This window comes from Pseudopodoces humilis, chromosome 10 (assembly GCF_049639895.1).
Source record: "Pseudopodoces humilis isolate 2021_Gansu_Grassland_sample_001 chromosome 10, ASM4963989v1, whole genome shotgun sequence".
Taxonomy (NCBI): Eukaryota; Metazoa; Chordata; class Aves; order Passeriformes; family Paridae; genus Pseudopodoces; species Pseudopodoces humilis.
Window position 1 is genome coordinate 26215962 of NC_142209.1, and position 23504 is coordinate 26239465.

General features: G+C 40.6%; 2 protein-coding genes across 4 annotated transcripts in view; both read right to left on the reverse strand.

Annotated features, from left to right (window-relative positions):
* The window catches only part of CC2D1B (coiled-coil and C2 domain containing 1B), a 28095-nt gene extending 21022 nt beyond the window's left edge, over nt 1-7073 (reverse strand). Inside the window, exons 1-4 of one of the 2 annotated variants that reach the window (XM_005521158.3) lie at nt 7006-7073; nt 6557-6661; nt 3445-3586; nt 645-760 (exon numbers count right to left, since the gene is read on the reverse strand). In XM_005521158.3, coding sequence (XP_005521215.2) covers nt 645-760; nt 3445-3586; nt 6557-6622 — 324 coding nt within the window. In that variant the 5' untranslated portion in view covers nt 6623-6661; nt 7006-7073. Of the gene's footprint in view, nt 1-644; nt 761-3444; nt 3587-6556; nt 6662-6780; nt 6799-7005 lie in introns of those variants that run through there. The other variant, XM_014250752.2, reaches the window with a different exon arrangement.
* A 603-nt stretch (nt 7074-7676) lies between these two features.
* ORC1 (origin recognition complex subunit 1) lies at nt 7677-23492 on the reverse strand. Of its 2 annotated transcripts, none has more exons than XM_005521159.3 (17): nt 23394-23492; nt 22504-22608; nt 21997-22124; nt 20614-20783; nt 20059-20440; nt 19110-19404; nt 17631-17735; nt 17081-17267; nt 16433-16539; nt 15610-15711; nt 14924-15095; nt 12607-12714; nt 11720-11869; nt 10417-10536; nt 8787-8953; nt 8468-8555; nt 7677-7952 (listed from the first exon to the last, which is right to left on the reverse strand). In XM_005521159.3, the coding sequence occupies exons 2-17, from the start codon at nt 22590-22592 to the stop codon at nt 7758-7760; spliced, it is 2565 nt and encodes an 854-aa protein (XP_005521216.1). In that variant the 5' UTR covers nt 22593-22608; nt 23394-23492; the 3' UTR covers nt 7677-7757. The 2 variants fall into 2 exon arrangements, with proteins under 2 accessions (XP_005521216.1, XP_087916570.1); XM_088060444.1 differs by lacking the exon at nt 23394-23492 and adding an exon at nt 23173-23311.
* Between the last annotated feature and the right edge of the window lie 12 nt (nt 23493-23504).

A 23504-nucleotide genomic window follows, 5' to 3' on the forward strand; every position in this document is an offset into this window, starting at 1 on the left:
GAACCCAAGTGAAGAATCTGAAGATCCAGTCTTTTAAATTCAATTTTATTTTTCATTATTAATTTAAATTGGATACTACCTTTCCAGATAGCACTGAAAAATCACACTGCAGCCCCAGGATCACCACACAAGTTTGTGGCTGGAGATCTGAAGCTGGAGAAGTTCAGAGAAGTGCTTTTACAAAGATTATGCAAACCTAAATTTCAAGTTTTCAGAAAGCCTCTACTAGCAATGGCAGTCAAAACCACTGCTTAACACTCCTCCGCTAAATCCTGATGTTAGATGAGTCACTGAAACAACAAAGACTTTCTTGAGGTGTTCTCTCAGGCAAAGCACTACTTGAAGCAGTAGCAAAATGATGGCAGACATCACTTTAAGGAGACTGTGCCTGATTCTCTTTCATCAGCTGATATGGAATGGGATTCCTGCTCTTCCCTCAATTCTCTAAGACCCCCACACATATAAATGTTAGGAAACCCTCTTACTCTGCTGTGCAGGTGGATGGATCCTGCAAAGACTTGCATCTAATGGTGCTTTTGCAATATTTCAGCTTCTCACCACAAAGTTAATAGACATTTTTGCTAAATGTAGTACTGTTAAAAAAACCCCACATATTAAAACTCTTTGCTAACAGTTATGCATACCAACAGGTCTGTATCTTTCTCCAAGTCTTCATCATCTGCATCTTCCTCTTCATCTTCATTCAGGTCCTTCATACACTCTGCAGCCATCTTTTCAATATGATCCATGGGCAGAGGAGCTGTAAAAGGAAACCCCAAGGAGCCATAAACCCTAAGGAACAGTTATGCAGTCACTGGGTATAAATCCTGAAGGAGCTCAAAGAGAGCAGTGACCTCCCCTCTGGTGCCCCCTTAATTGCACAGTGTTGTAGGTAACTAAGAGTATAATTATAGATAAAGGGCCAAGACTGGGAAGTGAGCACCCAGGAAAAGCAGCACTGGGGTTTCTGCTACGACAGTCGAGGCAGGCAGTAAGACACTTGCACATCTTCTGCACTGTTGACTCGTGATGATGAGATTCAGCCTTTTCCAATTTTTTCTTGGCTCCTTCACTTTGCAATTTTGCTTCTGGTCTTCATCTTGAAAACTCTACTTAACTCCTCATTGCTGAGTTCTCATCTGTGCTTCATCCTGTGCCAACCACATCTTCCTAAATTATCAACTTCCTCCACATGCTCTCAAAGGTGAGGCTGTTTGCCCACAAATGCCAACTGTCCATGTAAATGCCTCTGATACTTCCCTATGCAAACACATGACTGTAACTCACCAGTGGCAGTAAAAGCTGCAAAAAATACAGATCTCCAGGACAGAGCTTTACAGTCAATTTAAACAGATCCCACTCACTCCCTGCATTTGCTGAATTAGCTGAAAATTAACCCAGGTACAAAACTGTTTCTGTTCAAATAATCTAATTCACCCCATCAGTGCTTCAGTATTTGTATCAAACACGTTGCTCATGAATTTGACCCTTACCAAACTCGGACTGCAGGCCATATCCAACGGCAACTGGCTGTGCAGAAAACCGCAGTAGAGGCAAAAAATCTAATCAAGCCTCCTCAGATGGTTTTTCAGCTCTAATCCTGTGCAGCAAGATGAGACCACAATTTCAAACAAGTGAGTGGCTGCCCAGCTGGCACTTATCAGAGAGAGCAGGGATCTCTGTGCTTAAGATGTTCCAACAGTGCAGCTTTTGCTGGAGGACGAGGCCATTCCCCCACACCTAATCAGAGCTCCAGGATGGAATCCAGGAGGGAGGGAATTACAGCACCTGGTGCTCAGCCAAGAACCAAGCACATGAGTTGCACTGCATCCCTTTTTCCTGTCCTTTCCCAGACAGGATCTGTTTCTCTCCTGTCCTCACTGCAGCTCCTCCTTTCCAGGCAGTGGCCTGCCTGCATCCTGCCCCACCACTGCCCTGGGCCAGGGCTGAGGAGCCCCCAGTGCCAGCTGCCCAGTTGCTCATTCTCCATGAGTTTCTAACCCACATACTTCCAATTCTAACAGGAAAACAGAATAGCTGCACATTACTTTGGAAAATCCTTCTGAACCACACATTTAGAAGGCACAGTACATGTTAGACATAGTAAATGTTAATTCTGCAGTGACTGATTTTCCTCATATGCATAAAAAGACTAAAATAACAAAATAAGTGACATGATGAGGGAAGTCAGCTCTTGAGAAGCTGACAACAATTCAAGACCTCCTGACACACAGATTCACCTCAAAATATTATTCTGCACGTTTTAGCCATGACTAACCTATGTCCAATGGCAGAAGTTCTGCTATTATGCCTATTTGCACAATTATGCCTATTAGCTTGAAGAGTTTACTAACATTCTGAAACGTGGAGAGTGGAAATTATTTAGAATTTAGTTTCAGATAGAAACATGTCCTTTGTCTATCATCAGCTACAGTGTTTATAGAGTTGTCTTGCCAAAACATTTAAAAATTCTTAATTTCCCTGCTGCTCTGTGTGAAGCCCCTTCAAATATTATGGGGAAATTACTGCAGAACTGCAAATAAGGCTGTAGGTGCACAATCCCTTCCTTCCTGCACCTGCAGGAAGAACATTTTCCTTGTCCTACCTCAACCACCGGCTGTCATCCCAGCTCTGATAGACAGGGAGCAAACCCGGTTCAGCTGAAAAGCTCCCAAAAGAACACAAAATAAACAAGGTTTATTTTGGTAGAGGAGTTCCTGAACCAGCTCACCCTGCAGCTCCACAAACACAGACACGCTCAGAGGCAGAGCATGCTCACTGGAGTGTCCCTCGCAGAGGCAGCCTTGTTTTATGGTAGATTACAGCAAGCCTGTAAAACACTGAAATGCTGCATGCAAACACCACCAGACAAAATTAACAGATACTGAAAGTATTAAGAATGGTAACAGTTCATTCCAACAGAAGCTCTAACCTGCATAACACAAGCTACAGGATTCTCCAAGCTATTGCATCAGTATTTGCCTCTGAAAATGGGATTCAATTTCGGTTACAGACTCCAAGTAACTAAAAATATAATGCTCATTATGTAAATTCATTCTTCAAACTAAAACAGAAGAACAACCACATGACAAACAACTCACCCTCCACAAGAAACACAATTTCCCTTCTGAAATCATCTAGCGCCTACTACACCTTTTTATGACTTCATATGCTAGAAGAACATGTCTTAATTTAGCTATTAAATGGGCCAGCCACCAGAGATATTTTTCCTATAGTTACAAGAGCATGAACAAAAACCACTTTTACACTGTGGAGTAACAAATTAAACCTTTCAAAGTAAAGCAAAGAGCAGCTGCAAATTCAGCTTCTACCAGTGATTAAAGAAACAACCATTTTAGATAAATTTAAAGATTTTTTTTTAGATAAATAATAAATTCTGATAAATTTGTTAAAGGTAAATAAAATTCAGATACTTCAACTTACTTTTCACCTTTGGTTTTGGTTTTCCTTCTTTCACTTTTGCTCCTGTGATAGCAGCAAGCTCTGCTTCAAGGTCCCCATCATCCTCACCTTCCTCTGCACCCAGCAGCATCTCTTCAGGATTGAAATCCACAAACAACCCCAGCTGGAGCCAAGGGAAAATAACAATACGGAATAATAAAATACCCTACAGTTAGAACAAAGATGACACTCAAAAGCATTACACTGCATGGATTATTTAGACATTTTCATGCATTTTGAATTCATTTTTTTACAGTCTGCTATCATACCACTTCTATTACCACAACAATGCATTCCAGGCACCCACAACTGGTGTAAGGTACATAAATCTTAATTCCCCACAAGTATTCCCTTTAAAACTCTACATAAACCATTTCTTAAAATCAATCCTATTTAATAGTTTGACATAACAAGGTAGAATAAAATGTTTGTTTTACTGAGCTTCATGGAGTAGATACCACCAGGGAAGTTCAGGGTAGTGCCTGTAACAGCTAAGCTAAAAAATATTCACTCTTCATTCACACACAACAGGTCTGACATCTGCACACTGCAGAGACTTCATCCTTATCTCTTGAAGAAGCCACATTTATGAATACAGAACTGTTCTGTCTTCTTTTCTTACATCAGTTTCTAAATCCCATAGAAACAAACACAGCCATTAAAACCCAGCAATGCCCACACTGCACTGAAGAAAACCATCAAACTGGCTGGCACAGATCATCAGCTACAAGATAACATCTCAGGGAATAGTATTAATAACAGGAATCAGGATATGATAGTAGGGGTTATCACTCTCTTGTGGCAAAACATTCCAAAGTACATCAGAGGAATCTCTGGAGTCTTAGACCAAAAGGTATTCTTTTAAAATGCCTATTTATCACATTTTTTTTTTAAATTCTGGTTAAGATACTAACTGTCCCAGAAACTTTATAAAAGCATCTCAAGTATGCTAAGATTTTTTATAAATATGAATGAACAGAATTAAGATTCATCCTATGAGGTAGGTGAAGCTTTCCTCAGACTTTTCCAAAGCACAAGCTTTGGAAATCAACTTATTGATCCCCACATGGCCAAGGAGGCAGCACTTCAGCTTCTCTCCAGCACAGGAAAAAAACATCAGCTGTCATTATTCTGAGGGTTAGGAATCTCCTTCTGTCTCGAGGATCTGAAGTGCTGCAAGAAGCTGTCTGAAACTTTATAAATTAACATGAATAATAATTTTTTTTTTTAACCCAGTAGGAATCAAAGTGCTGGTGGCTACTGCCCTGAAACATCCTGTGCCCTTCTTTGGACCATTTTATAATCCCAAAGGAGAATGTGAAACATATAGCTAAGAAACACTGGTTCCAAGGACCAGCAACAGCACTCAAAATCAGGTGTTTGTTTCCTACCCCTGATCCTGCCCTTGACATTCCTGAAGACACTGGGCAGATCAGTCAGCCACCCTCTGCCTTATCCATCTCCCAGCTGTAAGGCAAAACTAAAGTATTTTCACACTTGGCTAGAACAGAAAGAAGGTGAGAACAAGATTTAAATAGGAAATATTTATAATGGTGATCTAAAGATTCAAGTTCTATGGAACACACATAGACCTTTCATCAAGGTGCAGAACGGATCAGGAGCACACATGATCAGTTCATTACCACTCTGCAAGTGTGGAGAGTAAAGAATGCAGCAACCACGGGAAGTCAAGAACACAATTCAGCAATTCTAGCTCCAAGTCCCAATACATTCAATAAGGAACATTTCCAATGAAATTAGTAGTACTGAAGCAATGTTTAAACAGAAGAAATAAGTTATAAAAAGCTTGCAGCTGATACACTACACAACAAGAAACCATTTTAAGTTGAATTAATTTGAAAGCGAACAAGCCGTTTGTTTCAAGAAACACTCATCCATGCTGTAAGACAGGCTGAATAATTAACTGTATTGAATTAGAAATTAGTAAAATATGTTAATCAGAGCCTCGATTTACTCTCTGTCCTTTCAAAATGAGGTTTCTTTTTTTTTCCCCAAAAGGAGGAAAGAGATTTTAATCTTTTATCTTCTCCCCTGCTCAGATGAACTAAGTTCTACACCATCTCTCTCACTAGAGAAATGCAAACTTCCACACTGGGGGCATGGTGACATTATGGATCACTAACTGCAGCATTCTGCCATCAGTATGAGAACTCTGGTTCCTCAGAAATCACCAGAAGAGAATCTTAGCTATTTTCTCTATTCTAATAACCTGTTACAATTCCTTTTCACATTTCTCTATATTCTTACCAATTATTCCACCTGTTACTTGCCTCTATTCTACCTTCAATGGTTTCTGAAATTCTGTTCTGGTTCTAACATATTCTTTTAACTTGAACTACATTTTTTTTTTTCTGTCAGCTTTCTACCCAGAATTTTGTCTTGACTGTATTTCTAATTTTGACACTGTCACCTGACTTTCTACACCTGCCAACCATGACTAATTATTGTTTCTCTCCATAAGACTTCTGAAACTCCATCCCAGGGTAGATAAGTATGGAAGAAAACCCCAACACACAGACACAGTTAAACTCACTTATCTCGGGAAAGGGGCATAGGCTTATCAGTCTATCTATTACATGAAAAAATGACAAAAGACAGGGAAATTAAAATTAACTGCCTCTTGTTTAGCACCTTAATATTCTCCCATATATGTCCCTTAATTTGTTACCTGATATTCTGCTGTTCTTATTCCTGTTTTCTTAAGAGATATAAGGAAAACTTCCACAGAGTCACTTGTTATTAAATCTCAACATAGCTCTGCTAAGAAATACTGTAAGCATGAGTCATGAGGTCTCATGCAAAGATTACAGCATTACAACACTGTGCCTGCCCTGCGAGACCTCCACAGCTGCCTATCAGATATTTACTTGAAGAATGCACTAAAGAAGGAAGGAAAACAAGCACCGCACAATCTAATTTTTCCCATGATCCTGCAATGCTATTAACACATGGGAGATTCTGCAGGAAAACAGCAGCAAGAGGTCTGAACGAGACTATCCTGAGGAGCAGTGGGAGTAGGAGGCTTCCCTGCCTGCTCTGCAACCACATCTCCCTGGCCCTTTGCCCTTCTTACCTGCTTTGCAACTGCAGCTCCCTGGCCCTTTGCCTGAGGGCTCTTTTTAGGTCTTCTGCCAAGCATGTTGGTTCATGAATTTCAGAGGGCTGTGTCTCTATAGGACTGAGAGCACACGGAACTTAAAGTCAGTGCCCTGCCTGTGCCAAGGCAGAGCCCGCCGGACAGAGGCGGCCGGCTCGACCCCGCCGCTTTCCCGGCCCTCCCTCACAGGGCTCCCGCACCGTGAGGGCAGCGGGGGCAGCGCAGCGGGACGCGCTCCGCGGGGCCCGGGGAGCCCGGCCCGGCCGCACCCGCGCTCCGCCCGGGCAGCTCGGCGGGACCCTGCGGGCAGAGCCGGCTGCGGGCGCTCCCCGGCCGGCGCAGGGACGGGCCGCGGAGGCGATGGGCCGGGAGCCGCGCGAAGAAGCGCGCAAGGGCCGCCCGAAGAGAGCCCGGCCCCGGCTCACCTCGCCTCCCGCCCGTGCGGCCGCAGCTCCGCCCGGCGCGGCTCGGGGAGGGCCCGCCCGCGGCGGCTGCGCGGAGCGGCGGAGGGGCGGGCCCGGAGCCGCGGCCCCGCGGGTTCCGTCCCGGCTTCCCTGCACACATTCCCGCACACATCGCCGGCACCGCCGCGGCTGCAGAGGGGTGATCCGTGATAGCGATCGGTCAGACAAAGGAGTTGGGTGTTCGAATGGCACAATCCGTGCGCTATTGTTACCGTCTCCTGCATTCCAGCATCGAGCCTACCTTGCAAACTGGAAGCTCCTTTTAATTATGTTGGATTGCAACCTGGACGTTCCTTTTAATTACGTTAGTAAGGAAAAGTTTAGGCGCATTTTAACAATGCCTTTCATTGAGTGTAAAAGTCACTGAGGAAAATCTGCAGAATGCCAAAGACACCATAAACCTTAAAAAAAACCAGTAATGCAGGTAATCTTCTTCGAATTATCCATCCCAAGTTCATACACCTCGATTAAAAGGGGACCAGCTACCAGCACTTAAAAATACTTCTAAAAACAAATAGTTTGAAACACTAATTAATTTAAAATGCTTTGAAATTCATTCTTTATTATTAAAAAAGAGACCATCAAACAAATAAGCAAAGCATTTTTAAAAAAATACATTTCAGCATTTCCATTTTAGCAATAATTAAAAAAAATAAAAATAGACTGTATTTAAAATATTTATACATACTAAAAGCAATAGAATCTCTTTTGCTTTATTCTTCCTTGAGTGCATACATGACATCGTCCTGGCTGAGGTTCAGTCGCACCCGCATGTGCAGGTATTTATTGCTGGCCTCCAACAGCAAGAGCCTGCAGGCACCAAGTCTTGAACAAATTGCCATGATTTCTGACACCGTAGGGCTCTGCAGGCCTTCCATCCTGCTCAAGGCCACGTGGTGGTGGTAGATCTGTTGAAAAAAGAGAAAAAGGACACAGGTTATGTTTACTGCCTGCTGCAACTGAGTGTGCCAAGGTGACACAGAGACAAGCTGCCTTCCCCCCCACACCCATGGGACAGGAGATAAAATAGCTCCAGCCTGTTGAGATGCTGTAATTTTACACAAAACTGTTTAGAACTATATCTTTCTATAAGTATTAACATTTAGCTTCCACACTACTCATGACTACTACAGTCTTCACAATTCTGCTGGCACCCAGTATTTTATGGGTCTACTAAAAAAAACCAAAGCCACCAGTGACAAATCTGCCTCTATGAAGAAAAACAGTGATGCACAAGTAGGAATCAACTTTCAGTTTCCTCCTTGGACTGTTGCCTGATAATTTCAGCTTCTCTTTGATGCTTACTGTTATAAAGCATGTTAGGGTAGAAGCATGAGATTGCATGTCTTAACATGCAGGCTATAAATAATAAAACCACCTTGTGATCCAGATCACTGGTGTCAGTAACAAAAAAGCCCCATACCTGTTGAACTGTCGCCTCCTCAACTCCTGCCCTGCGAAACTCTGCCAAAACTGCTTTCAAGAAGAGTTGTTCATGCAATGAAGCATTCCTGAGTCAAAAACCAAAACAGACAAAAATCCATTTGTGAAGTTCAGAACCTATGAAACATCAGGAGGAAGTCTTGATGGAAGGGAAATTGCTTGGGAGCTACATATTTAAACACAAGGTGGGCAGTCACAAGTGGCCATTGTATCACAGCCTGCAACTCTGCCATCACAATTTTTGTTTTTGAAAAACTAGTGCTGTGAAAGAGACGCAAAAGCAAAGGAAATATTTTTACCTGATTGCATTGACATATGGTGATGAGAACATTTCATCTATGGCTTCAGTCACGTGCACCATCCTGACAGTCTCTGGGGTTTTCTTCTGCGCAGCGAACTCGCAGATCTCTGTGGCCCTTCTGCAGATATCCAGGCACCGCCGGGCATCCCCAGACAGCGCTGCCACCTGCAAGTGCACATGACAGATTTGTGACAACATTTCCCAACACCTGGGGAAAGAGTTGAGTAAGAATCAACAGACAGACAAACCCCAAACACTCTGAGCATCTGGTGGGAGAGCAACACATCTCTGAACTATCTTACTACAATCCCAGATCCTGAACAACAAAGCTTACTGACCAAAACCAACAGAAGCGACTCTCCACATCTCCCACACCCCCACCCTGACCTGGTCATCTTAAATTCAAGGCTGAACTTTTTTCTGTAACACAAGTTAGAGGTTAAAAAAAAAAGATTAAAGGTGAGCAGTTCATTTCAACATCAAAAGTTTTCAGAAGTATCAGTTTAATTATCAGTGAAGACCTTTACCATAATCCACATTCATGCAAAAAAAAAAAAAAAATAAAGAGGTGGTGGCTATGACACCAAAAAACTCAGTTTTTCTATACTCATTAAAATACTGATTTTAAGAGTACACTAATAATTTCAGAAGATCTCAAAGAAATGTCTAAGATAGTTTACATTTACAAGTTCCTGGAAATTTTTAGGTGTCTAAAATTTCTGAAACTAAATACTTGTTAAAACCCAAATTGTGCTTTACAGTTTTAATAAAGCTATGAACTTCACTACATATAGTACTGGCCTATTTTTCCCAGTAGATGCTGATAATATACAAAAGCTCTAGAACCCAGATGGGGCCAAGAATGAGAAACCCCATAGAAAATCTAATTGCAAGGTATATTTCTGTATTTTCAGAAGAGAACTCACTGCAATTATTCCCCCTGCAAAACCATCCCTCTGCAACCAAAAAACTATTATTCTTACAGAGAGGTGGTTCCTTCACAACAAAACACATGATTGTATTTACTTCTGACATATTCATGAGCACTCTTTTTAAATCCTACAATGATGTAGGATGTTTTGACATAATTTTAATACATTACTTCAATATGGAGCTGCTAATATAACACATTAGCAGTGCACATATCTCAATCTGAGAAGCTACTGATCCCCAATGCATTACTTACCTTTTGTACAACTGAGTATTAAGACTTGCAAACAGAACAGGTATTATCTATTATGACAGGGCACTAAACATCTTGAGAAATAAAATTAATAAGGCTATTTCCACTGCCACTGGCATGCTATCTTTTTCAGGATTCTTCAATGACTCACATTATGCTAAACAGTGGAGACAGTTGACATCTTATCATCACGACTCTTGTCATGCCTTCAGCTCTTGGAATATGCTGCTGCCTTCTCAGAGTAGGTGGAAAAAGCAAGGACACTGCTCTAGCAATGTCTTTTGAGAAAATACCCTGAATAATATATGATCTAATTGTGCCCCACTTGCCTCCAATACAGAACCCAACCACAGAATCAGGTCTAACAGCTATTACAGAACTCTCCCTGCTGTCCCCACACTTTTCACCACGTGCAACATGAAGGACATTTATCTACTCTGCTCACCTTTCTGGAAACCAGCTGAACTGCATCCTCTTCAAATGCCTTCACACCCTTCAGTCTGGATGAAATGATTTGCTGTAACTGTTTGTAGGTGTAGGGCTGAAAGGACATTCTGGTGAGGCCCTACAACAAATGACACAACACAGTGAGAAGTGTTTGAACTCTCCACTGCTCAAGCATGACCTGTGTGTTTACTTTTACTTTTTCTGGTAGGACCAATCAGTCTTTCACATCCTTTCCCTCCTAGTAACATGCTTTACTCAATCACATTTGTGAAAAAAATGTACAAATCCACAAAACTGTGACTCAGTGAGGACCACTGGCTGGATCTCCCCACTGAAAGGCCCAAGGAGCAAGTGAAGCTGCTACCAGAATTCAGATTTATCTTATAAAAAACTTTTAAACAAATCAGAGATCCCCAATACAAAAATATTTTGATTACATCTGTCTGCACATTATTTTTGAATATAATAACAGCAGCAACTGTGGAAAAATATCTCCTTTAGCAAATCTGTGTGTTTGTTGACTTCAAGTTAGCCACCAGCCAAGAATTAAAACTCTCTTCTAGCTCAAGCAAATAAGAACTGCCCTCAGATGAGGACAATCTATGGTGCAGATGGCACACTGCCTTTCATCCCACAGGAGACCTGAGTTTTTAATTTCTTATGCAAAACTCTTCTCTTGTGACTATGTGGACTCAGCTGATCTGCAGTGGGCTTAGTGGGTGGGGGAAAGCAATTCACACCCTGTGGAGCTGTTTTTGAGTCATGGAAGGATAGAGGCACAGAGCACTGTTTTTGCAAATAACTTTTCAGAGCCGTGGTGAGATGACCTAGGAAAATGTATTCAAAACAAGTGGAGAGAGCATCCAGTTTTCTTTGCTGGATACCTTTATATAATCTACCAACTGATGATGGCAAACAGACAAGTAAATAGATGCCTGGAATGAAAGGGAAAAGAGGTAGGGAAACCATCTGAACTCTAGAGTAAGCAGCTTAACCATGAAGCACAGCATTTGATTATCCAAATCTTAACATATTTAAATAAGGCATCCATATTCTTATTTCATTCTTACAAGAACATAGTGTATGTACACAGCATAATACCTGATTAGCAAACAGGCTCCTGAACTTACTTTGCTAAAATTTATATGTTCATTATCAGTCCTCTGGAGAGGGTATTATAAAAAACATTGTTCAGCTTCTGATATAACCAATCCTGCTTTTCTCCTGGATTGCTTTTGATTGCATCCAGTATTTAATCTCTTCTCCTTTTATGGCATAGCAACAGAATTGCTAGGACATACCAGCCGGCTTGCTACTCTGTTCATCATAATTCTCTCTGGCAGGTCCATGGTGTTGGCAATGGCCAGGATGATTAGCTTGGAGTGCTTTTGGGTTGGCCAGTCAAATAAGTTGTACATCACATTCTGCTTCCGGGTCCACAGCAGATCAAGCTGCAGAGATAAAAAGAGAAGAATCAGACTGGAAAAAGGAATGGCCTCTTGTTTACAATACCTCATGGGGGTTTGAGAACCAGCTCTGCCACAGATTTCTCACATGATTCTGAACAAGCTGGCTATGTTGCCTTTCCTTTATCCATCTACTAATAGGACTGCATTTGCTGAATTAGGGCTCTAATCTCTTTTGGAAAAGCACAGTCCTACTGGATGATTGAGCAGTAAATGTGAAACAGCTGCATTTTTAAAACACTACTGTGATACTAATACTACATCTAACAAGATTCAAAGACCATCCAAGTGAGAACCTGAATTAGCTTACAGCAAAAATAAGAGTGCATATGATTATTACTGAACATAGCACATTCAAGGCTTTTCAAAATTGGGTGTGACTTATTTCTCTGTGAGTTTTCCCACTGGAAAAGCAGCAGCTTCCAGACAAAATTCAGTTGAATCCTCTGGTATTTATAATTGACAAACATCTTATTCCATGTCTTAGAATAACAAAACATAAAATCAATATGAAATCCAAGGCAGAGAACAACATGGCAACAGGATATTCAGCCTTTTTAGGAAACTGAATTTAAATAGGTAAGAGGAACTATTTGCGTCTCCTTTCTCCTGTCTATTCCTGCTATATCACATGTGATACACTCAAAGCATGCATAATTTTCCATCCACCAAAAACTTCTTACAATCTTGGAGGAAAGACAACAAAGGATTCTTTGTCTCACCTCATCCACTATCAGCACTGTGGTGTTCCTCTTTGGCCCAGGTGTACTGAACAGCTTTGCCAGCAGTACTGCAGCATGGGCTGCTGTCACCTTCTGACCTGTCAAGAACTGCAAAAGGATTGAACAAATACTGCAGGTTAATCACACCAAACTCCTGGCAATACAAAGTTTGACTCCTTTAAATTTTGCCTTTCCTTAACAATCTACACCAAGCACCTGGATTATTTTTTCCATGGGAGAGTAAAAAAAAAGAGAAAGTAGCTCATAGGACACTCTTGGTCTACCAAGAACTGCCCATAAAGGAGAAGAGAAACAAAACAATGCATAACTAAAAAGAGAGACCCACAGAATTCTCTGCAATCTGTCTTAGAATCATTAAGAAATCCTGAACCCACCCAGTCTAGAGGGCTCTAAACCCAGCATATCTATAGGGTATCTCTGAATGCACACACCTACTGAAAACCTAAGTCAACTGACAACAATAGGCTGACTTGAGTAATCTTGGACTGCTATTGAAATTCTAATGAATCATCAGCATGATCTATAATTAAATTTATTCAACTGTGAGCTAAAAAATACCTCCAATACCTTTTGCAACTATGTGGCAGAACAGATAAGCTGACTGTACATTACCTCTTCCCTTGCAAGTCCAAAGATATCCAGAAATCAAAGCATGACATTTCAAAATTACACTGCAGATGCTGAATCAATTGTTCATCATAGTGCAAAGTCCAGCAATAAAGCCAAATGGAGACTGCATTTCAAAACTGTATTTCTTTTCTAAAATTTCTAATAAACCCAAGATCTGACAATCACTAAACAAGCCAGAACACAAGATTAATGTATATTCTCTACTTGTTTCTTGTTTCCAATTCAGTCAGGACAATCCAAAGCAGTCACAGAAAGGAGCTGAATCCCAAAGAACTCCGATTCTACAGCTCTGGAGCTGAGTATCCAATATACCACAGAGTTCAGTTGCTGTGGTGGAACACAGGTATTTAACCTCATCTCTTTCATCTGTCTTAAGCTTCCAGTCCCTGTTTCATCTCTAAACTTTGCTACAACAGTGATGTAATTGCAGAAGGGAAGCTCCAGAATTTGCTTCAGTCGTGCAAAGAAACATCAGCAAACTGGATTTCAACCTGCAGCAATCAGGAGAGCAGCAGCAGCCTAGCTCTTAGTTAGGGTTCTTTGACAGTAGCTGAGGCAGAAGGAATTGGAGAAGTACGTGGTTCATGTGACTTTGTGCTCCCCTAAAGGATATTTCACTTGGGCTACCTTTGAGTTCAGAACCAGTGAGGGGCAACAGATTGTACTTCCAAAGGCCTATTCTTTATTCATTTTTAGATTTTATGCTGAATGGGATAGGAACAAAGGATGTTAAAATATATTCACAGTACCATGAAATAGGGTAATTGTCAGGAAGCCTCTCACTATGCTAAAGAAACACAGTGGCCTGGCCTCAGCAAATCCCTCAGCAAGACATTGTCTAAACTGGTTTGAGGAAAGGATGCAAATATGCAAATTTAACTCCCAACTATGAGGATAGGGACATTAGAACTAATGTATGTAATTGTATGTAATGTATGTAATGTACTAATGTATGCCACTCCCTGCTCAGAAAGATGATAAATGGAGCAGAAGTTTATATGAAAATGGAACAGATGCTTCAGGAAACCATTTAATTTCCAGGTCACTGGTTTAAAGTTAGCCTAAACTGAGAAAGCTTTTGAGCAGTTACTGTCTAATGCCTACTGGGTGATCTTAATCCAGCCCTCAGAAGATTAATTCCCACCCATACAACACAAGCACAGTCAGTAGTCCCAGATGGATACTGCAGACTGGTTTGTCATGGATATCAGAAATACACTTTTGTTGACAGAGATGGCCCCTCTTTAGCTGAATTACTATTATGACTGATCAATTAACCATTAAGACCCCCTCAGTAATTATTCTACTGATACACTGACTTCCATAATTGTCACCTTAGCAGTTGTTTAAGCAGATGTGCAGAAAAAGTTACACCATAGGAAAATATAAAAAGCTCGTTTAGATTTGTTTTAGATGTGTAGATGCAATAAACCAGGCTATTTCTCAGCCACTACCCTTATGCAGCAGAAAGCAAAACAGTTCAAGAAGTTGGCTAAGGCCTTAAATTAATTATTTTCTAACCTGCTCAAAGATAAAAGCACAGTCTCTTAGAGGGACTGGGAAGTACTGATAAGTGCCTTGAACACTGTAAGATATCAAGGATCTGATGGTAAAGTATAAGATCTCTTCTTTCAAACCCAGGAGCCACTGAAAACACTTTACTTACCTCTAATATCTGCACATAGGCTTGGTGAGGGTCTGTCAGCTTCATGCCATTGATCTCCACAAACTGGAATGGTGGCAGTTCATCATTTTCTGCAGCTTGCTGAAGACACCGAATTACTTCATGAACAGTTGCAGTTTTACCTGTTCCAGGCACTCCAGAAATGTACATGCACCTACAAAAGGAGAGCACCTCTTCAGCAGCCTGAGCAAAATGCTGTGACTCTTGGGATTAATGAGCTGGAATTCCTGACCTCTGACAGTCTTGAATACTCCTCTGACAACTCCCTACATTTTATTTTATTTGCAAGCAGAGACACATAACACCTTGGAGGATTTTTATTATTACTGAAACAATTAACAACCTAAAACATTTTATAAATGTAATCTACCTCTTTAAAAAAAAATAAATAATAGTTTTCCAGACTTCTAAAACTGACCAGTTATAATTTGGTCTTTAATTTGAATCTGTAGAATAAAGAAGCCTACATGTTTCTACATATTTCCCATATTTCTACACAGAACACCACTTAAGGAAGAAAAATACCAGAAAAATTGAATGAGGAACTTTAAATGATGATAGCTTTTTAAATATAAGTAATAAGTAAAAAGTATAAATATAAAGTAAAAATATATCATCTGTTGCACCATAAGGAAATGTGATCTTGGTCACAGTCTTGCCAAACTCACCCTCCTGTACCATCAATAAGTTTGCTTTCCACAAAGTTATAGATATCCTGGAATTCTTCCTCACGACAAGGCAGAGATTCTGGGATAGCAGAAACATGCAGCCTTTGAATTAAAAAAGAAAAGAAAAAGAAAATTAAAATTGCTGTTCTCTCTGAAGAACTGATGCAAACAAACAGGCAAATGCTCACCTTCCTCCCCTATGGAGTTTTCCAAATCTCTCTTACATACTTTTAAGTCTGAGCATCAATGTCAAATATCCCAAAAGAAATAGCCTAGTCTCTATGTGCTCTTAATTTATGCAGCAATAAAGATCTCTCTGTTTTAATTCACAAACTATTTATAAGCCAGTGCAGAGGTAGGATAAAACAGGAGAAACTGCTTATAGGAAACAGAACTAAAACCCAGTTTGAAAGATAGTCAGTCCCAAATGCCTTTTTTTTCCACCACGAAGATCTACAGTGATACCTGTAAAGCTTTTTCACACACCAAGAAGAGACAAATATTGTACCTCTACAATCTAAAACTAATCAGAGAGGATCTTTATTCTTCTAATGTTGCAAGAATAAAGATACCTAACTCTGTAGAATTTAGCATGCACTGGTTAAAATAATTTGAAATTGCCAAAATAGTATTGTAAATACTACCATTATTTGTAAATCTGGTATTGTATTGTAAATTATTAAATACTTTTTTTGGATCACAACACAATGTATTTTTACCTATTTTATTCTAGATGGTAAAGATGACATTCCCTATGTCAGCACAGCCTACTGATATTCACACCTGATGCAAAATAAAGATGATTTTCCTGAGCACAGGTTACCTTAATCTGGCTTCTTCCAGTACACTGGCTGGTTCCTGGGTTGCCTGGATGCGCCTGGGAATTTCTGGAGTTGCATTCCGGGGTGTTCTGGGCGTTCCTTGTGAAGGCTGCAAAGAGAAATTACAACCTCAAGCAGATTTTCTACAAACAGCACTTTCTGTTAGGAACAAATCATTGATATGAGTTTCCCAAACATTACTTATGCCAGAGTACAAGATGAACTGAGAACCAGAATTTACACAGGGAATTCCCAAATAGGCCTTATGGTGTTTTCTTCCTAAGAGAAAAAGGAAGCTGGAAAGAGGGTGGTGACAATTACACCTTTTAACTGTCTGAAGAATTTTTAAGCTGTTAGTCCTGTTCTGAAGTGCTGCCTAACAGAATGATCTAGTTCTTAAGAAACAGCATCCAAGCCAGTATTTTCCCCATTTAAGCCACAGCTTTCTGATCAACATTGTCACTATATTCACAAGACACAAATGGTTTATACATTTGCATAACCTACTCATATCAAAGATTAAATTAATCCAGATAATGCTTGATTAAAAGCCAAGGGGTTCAGATACTTTACTTTGGTACACAGGCATCAAGCATTCAAATAACTGGCTCAGAAATAATAAAAATTAGCTCTTTTATGTGGAGCCTTACAGTTTTGTTCGGTGTCTTTGCAGGAGTGTGAACTGTTGACTTCCTTGAAGATTTTGGGGTGCTGAATATTCTGCTGGATTTAGTTTTCTTTTCTGGTGTACAGGGCAAATCATCATCCTCCTCTTCTTCACTGCTTGCAGAGTAGGAACTGTCAGAGCCAGACAGAAAATCTTCCTGGTCCAATATGCTGTAAGAAACAGAAATTATTTAAGCTTTAAAAAAAAATACATACAAGTCTACACATCACAGAGCAACATTTGTATATTTTCAGCTTTTTCTGTGGTCCTTGTAATCATCAAGCCAAAACATTTTCCACTTCAAGATGCTTATTTTCCATGGCTTTTTAACAGACTGGTTTAAAGGAAATCAAGTTTTCTAAAGAACACCACAGGTCAGCTTTATGTTTTTGAACATAAACCAGTTTTTACTCAAGTTGCAATTCAGCTGTGCTTCTAGAACCATTTGAATTTCAATATTAAACCACACAAGCTCTCAAGGCTTCAAGCTACCAGCAGTAATCTGAACAGGAGATCATGGCTGACAGGTTTACCTGATCTGCTCTGCAATGAGAGCACTGGTTTTCTGTACACATGTTCTGTGAGAACGAGGGGTCAGCACAGGGCTCTGGCTGCTCGGTTTCTGATCTTCAGCTAAACTGGAAAGAAAGAACACAAAGCTGGTTGTATTTCCTCTCTTTGCATCACACTTGTAAAGACACAGAGAAGGCCTTTCAAACTTCAGCCTCAATTGTTACAGTGATAACACAACAGTTGTCCATCCAGCATGAATTCTTATTTGTTATTTACAGATTGGCTATGGCTTGGATGCTGGCAGCACAATTTCCCTGTTCTTACACTGTGTCTTCAATACACCTTAGTAAAAAGAAAATATTTGCTGTATTTTGCACTGCCAAACTGAAGGGACAGGAGCTCAGAACAGCTATGATTTTATTTTATTGAGATGTGGGGTTTTTTGCCCATTATTTTTTCTTAAGAGAAAGATAAGAAAAAAATTATTTCCTTTGGGCATCTCTCTGATTTGCCCTTTGGAATGTATTTTTCTCTTTTTATTTTAATATTCCTTGGTTGTCTTCCTAGGTGATTCTTCATCCCTGCTACTGAAACATTTTACTGCTACTACACAACTTTCCTACTGGTTCAAAGTAAAAAAATGAGATGAATCACAGATGCTTTTATAATTTGTTGACAGTTCTTAGAAGTTTCTTTGATCTATAAATACAACTGAAATGTCACTAACTTATCAATGAAAGGTAAACATTTTCATGCTATATATAATTAGTGACAAAATAAAGGTGGAATTCCATTGTTGCATCTGCATCTTTACTCTTGTAAAGGAGGAAAAGGACTGGTTTCTGGCTTCTTGCAACATTTTGCAGAAGAAAGTCTGTTCCATTCATCTCCTCCCCCAGTTTTTGCTGTTTGTAAAGACTGTGTGAAGATATACTTGAATAGTTGTGCTTTTTGGGCTTTTCTTTCCTATAGAAAAATTAGCATGGAAGTATACATACAATTCTCATGAAGACTCTCCTGAGGCAAATCAAACTTCTTTCTACAGTCCAGCATCCCTCAACATTTGTCACAAGTCAGCCACATCTGAGTCTTGAGTGCAGGAAAACAGATTCTCATCCATGTTGATGGGTACAATCATCACAACAACAACGATCAACATGGCTTCAGTTTCCTTTCCTATCATCCAACCATTCCCATTTCCAACATCATCTCTCTGTTCTTGGAGCAATGAACTGCTTTTCCATCTGAAAAGTCAAATTCTCTTTGGATCTCCCTGATCATTCATTCACCTCCAAGTAACATTTTCTAACGCTTCATCACAGTTCACTTGTCACTGCTGAGGCCCTCCTCCTCCTTTCCTTGTTCTCAACAGGCAAAACATGGCACATACAGACTTCACCTACTTTCCTCTCCAGACATCTTTCATAAATGTGTTTTAAGAGAGCTTCACACAAATAGAAATCCCATACAAAAATAATGACAAAAATGCTGCCACTTACGATAGAATGTCGTCTTTCTCATGAAGAGTCTTGTCTTTCTCACTGAAATCTTTGACCTTAGTGTAGGGGGACAATCGTAACGTGTCACTGAACCTCTGACACTCCCCTGCAGTCTCAGATGCTGACCTGGACTTGTTGCTGCAGGGGATCTTTGGTGGTGAGCCTAAAATTCCACTTGTAAATTTCACTTTTCTTTTAGTGGCTGATGTTTCTAATGGTGCTACGGCATCACAGTCATCATCCAAAAGACCCAAAACTTCACATCCCAGCAGCCTGCCTTTGGATCTTGTGGGACCTAGAAATTAAAAGCAAAATGAACTTTTGTCAGGCTTCAATATGGCTGGTTTGGTTAATTTTCAGAAGACATGGTACAGCTGGCTCAGTGCCTGCTGTTTAAATGAAAGGAGATGGACATATCACTCCAGGAACAAGGAACTGGATCACTAGAAGTCACTTCCTCTAAAAAATTACTGAACAGAAGGAAGACAAACAGATTTTTCCGTTCTCTAACCCACCTCCATCACTTACAACTTTAGTTCAGGTTCCATGTTGAAAATACTGCATGTTACACAGGATCAAATGTGCTCATTCAACCAGCTCAATGTAAACATTTTAGTGCACAGTCAGTCAGAAGATTAAAGAAAGTGGGGCATTCTGAGGTCAAGTGAGGCTGATTGGTAGCATTTCAGTCAACAAGCACTTTCATTTAGATTTATCAGATACAAATAAAGCATTGACAGCAGCAGTTGGATATAAGCAGTGGAGTGCTTGAAACAACAGACAAGACAAACAAGTGATGTGCCTACAAAGCTAGGGCTGATACCAAAGTCTGAACAAAGTAGCTAAAAATATTGATGTTAAATGTTACAATTGTTAGAATTAGCCAAAAGGGAGAAGCACAAAACATATACAGAACTACTGAATGGACAGAATATTGCCATATACATACTGTTTAACTCCAGCTTCTTCCTTGCTGTTGGGGTTTTGATGTCATTATTAGCAACCCTTTGAGAATGCCTCTCCTTAGCAAGGGAGGACTTAGAAGTAGAATGTCTGGATTCTATTTCCATGTCAACGTTTTTTGGTTTTGTGGCACTCTGAACAACACTCTTTGTCTCTTTTTTCAAAGGTGTAAGGACGTCTGAAGGAATAAATGCTTTTGAAGAGTTTGTGATGACACCTCTTTGCTTGTTAGCTTCTTTCAGCTTAGAGAATGTGTCTGGGGACAAAATCTTAAAGCACTTCCCATCCCAAGACTGTTTGACATAGAAAGTTTGTTCCTTGTTTAATTTAATGATAGGCAGCTCCTCACCCAGATGTAGTGGTAATACCTGCAAAACCAGGAAATATCAAAACACACATTCACCAACATTTACTGTTAATTTAGAGTTTAGCTATTTTCTATTCATAGATCTTATTACTGTAAGTCATGCAACCCTTAGTTATTAATTTAAACTACAGGGCTCTTTCTTCCCTCTCTATGTAGAAAGATTGCAATACATACCATGATGCTTTTAATAATGGTCTCTGCAGCTATATCAGTGTCATAGCCAAGAACTTGATCGTAAAACACCTCCTGGGCAGAAATCTCTCTTTTCAGCAGCTTCCGTTTGTTCTGAGGTATCTCCTCCAAACGACAGAACCACTGCACAACTGCACGTTTGTCCTGAGCACCTGCGACAAGGAGAGGAAGTCAGGGAACATCAGAATTTTATTGTGTCACAAATAGTGCCAGATTTTGGCTGAAATGCCAGCAAGGGTACAAATCCTCCCAGGATACAGGTGAGAAAGCATCTGGTAAGAGACTGCAAGTCCCATTTTCTAAGCTAAATGAAAATGTCTGAGTTGAGAATCTTAAGGGCTAAGGTAACATCTGCACACGGTCTCAATCACAAAAATACCTGGAAACCAGCTCCAGACCAGCAGCTCCCTGTCACAAACAAAGAAGTTCCTTATTTGCATAGATGTGATCTCTTCAAACCCTGCTAACTAAAAGCAGTGACATAAAAAGAGAACTGAGAAATTTCAAGATGGTATTTGTTGTGCCAATGTACTTTGAGAAACCAGAAACAATTTTTTGGTTGACAAACCAGCGAATATTGCTGATGAAATATCTTGTTTTTAAGGAAGTTTCATGGGTTTCATTCCAGCATGAAAAGAATATTCAGTTGTGCTACAAAAAAAGTGCATTAGTAAATAAATAAGATGGAAGTAAATGTATTTATGTTTTAAAAATGTAAAGATAATAGAAAACTCACAAAGCATTATTACAGCACAAAAACCAACAAAAGCTGTTCAAAGTAACCAGATAGAGCCAATGAGTAGTTCCCAATTCAAACTCAGACTATTTTTGTATCACCCACCTCCCATGATTTATCTTTTCATATCAACCTCTGTATAAACAAGCAGCTCTACAAGGAACAGAAGTAACAAGTCCCATTTATTCAGACTAGTACTTTATTATATTATTTCTTATTTTTTATTTATTTATTATTATACTTAAATTGCTTGATCTTGTCTAACAAGATGCAAATTTCAGGGCTGCAGTGCTCTTGCTCCATTTGGATTCTCCAATCTCTAAATAAAGCATGAGCTCACTGCCTTCCTCAAAGACCACTGCTTTTAAATTAGACAACTGCATAAAGACTGCAAAAATTACAGTGTACTTAAATTTCCATCTATCTATCAAATTTAGCTGAAATTAGCCATCAGTCCCAAATATTTGGGGGAGCATGTGAATACAGATGCAATGATTACCAGAACTTGATTTTCTTAATAAATTAGGCCAGTGACATAGTATTAATGCTAACTACACCCCCCATGAAAAAGGTAACTTTAAAACATTTTAAGATTCCTCACACAGAATATAAGTTTTTAGTTCTCTTACCATCTTCATATAAATCCATGAGCTGTGCCACATAAGGCTGATCTGCATTCAACCCTTCTACTAAAATAAAGTCACCAAGCTGTATACAGGTTTTTGTTTTGCTGCTTTCTGATGTAATAAGGATCCCCCTAAAAAGTGACAGACACAAGATTAAGAGAATTTAATATTCTTCATAATTCACATATCATTAAGCCCAATGTCTTGTCAAATTTACAGTTAGCTATGCCCCTTCTTGCAATGTTTACAACTTAGTTCCCTGATTAGAAGCTCTCTTATGTAGTTCAATTAGTTAAAACTTATTCACAGATTTGGTTGCTTATACATTGTACAGTTTATAATTCAAGAGCTTGGTGACAATGTGTTTGTTACATACATACAGTGTCACAGCAAATGCTCAAAACCTTACTCATATTGTCACTGACTGCCATGTTAACCTAAACGATGTAAGAAAGGTAAAGGAACATACATTGAATTTCCCTTAGCAAAGCAAAAATAAATGTTATTTACTTGTACTGGGAAGTCCTCAGCTTTCTGTCTGAACTCAAGGGTTTTCCATACCAGGAGTAGGTAAGTTTGCTTTGCTGCCGGGTGTTCATGATTCCCAAGTAAAAGCTAAAACACATAAACACTTTTCGGTTATTATTTAAAACAAAACAAAACAAAAATAAAACAAGAAAAAAACAAAAGGAAGATGGGAAGATACATAGAACTGCTATCAATTCTTTCGGCGTGGATGAAGAACGGTGGTTGGCGGACATAGAGAAGCCCACCTTCCCCAAAGCCACAGACACCCCTCCCCAAGGGATGAGGCAAAAAAGGAAGATATTTAGTAGTGACTCGTTCAGTTCCTTTCCCATTCCCCCGCGGCCCTCACCGCCATGGCGGGGCCGGCTGCCCGACCTGGGGAGACCGTCAGCGACGTTTCACTTTCGCTCAACACTTTGTTTCATTTTGGTTTCTGATTCCTTTTTTTTTTTTTAAGTAAGAGTTTTCGTCTGAAAAGTCGGGAAAAAGCCACACACAGCCCCCAGTGCCGTTCACCGCCGCCAGCCCGGCCGGCACATGGCGGCTGAGGGGCCACTGCGCCGGGCGGGACACGCTGCGGGACACCGAGGGGTTTCGGCAGCACCACAGAGCCACTAACCACCCTCAGACCCTCACACCAACCCCCCTCACCGGCCCGATCTCCGCGCAGAGCGAGCGAGGCTGGAACCGACCACAGCGGTCTATCCGGTCCCACCTCCCCGCTCCAGCAGGGTCATCCCAGAGGACATTGCACAGGATCGCGTTCTGGGATGTCTCCAGCGAGGGAGAGTGCCCAGCCTCCCTGGGCAGCCGGTCCCAATGCGCGGTGCCCCGCACCAGGAGCCCTGTGCCCCGCCACGGCCCCAGCTCACCGTGTCCCCTCAGCGCGTCCCGCCGGCTCCGCGATGGAACTTCGCGCCAAAGCGCGCGCGGAGCCCCGCCCCCGGCGGCGCGCGCGCGTGGGGCGGGCGGAGGCGCGGCCC

Bases quoted from the DNA above. Each gene is read 5' to 3' on its own strand.
- ORC1 (XM_005521159.3), bottom strand. From the start codon at position 22,592: ATGAACACCCGGCAGCAAAGCAAACTTACCTACTCCTGGTATGGAAAA. The intron at 17,268-17,630 runs GTAAACCTGTCA...TGTTTCTTACAG, and splicing joins CTCATTGCAGAGCAGATCAG to CATATTGGACCAGGAAGATT. The intron at 8,556-8,786 runs GTAAAAATATTT...TTTTTGACTCAG, and splicing joins CCATATGTCAATGCAATCAG to GAATGCTTCATTGCATGAAC.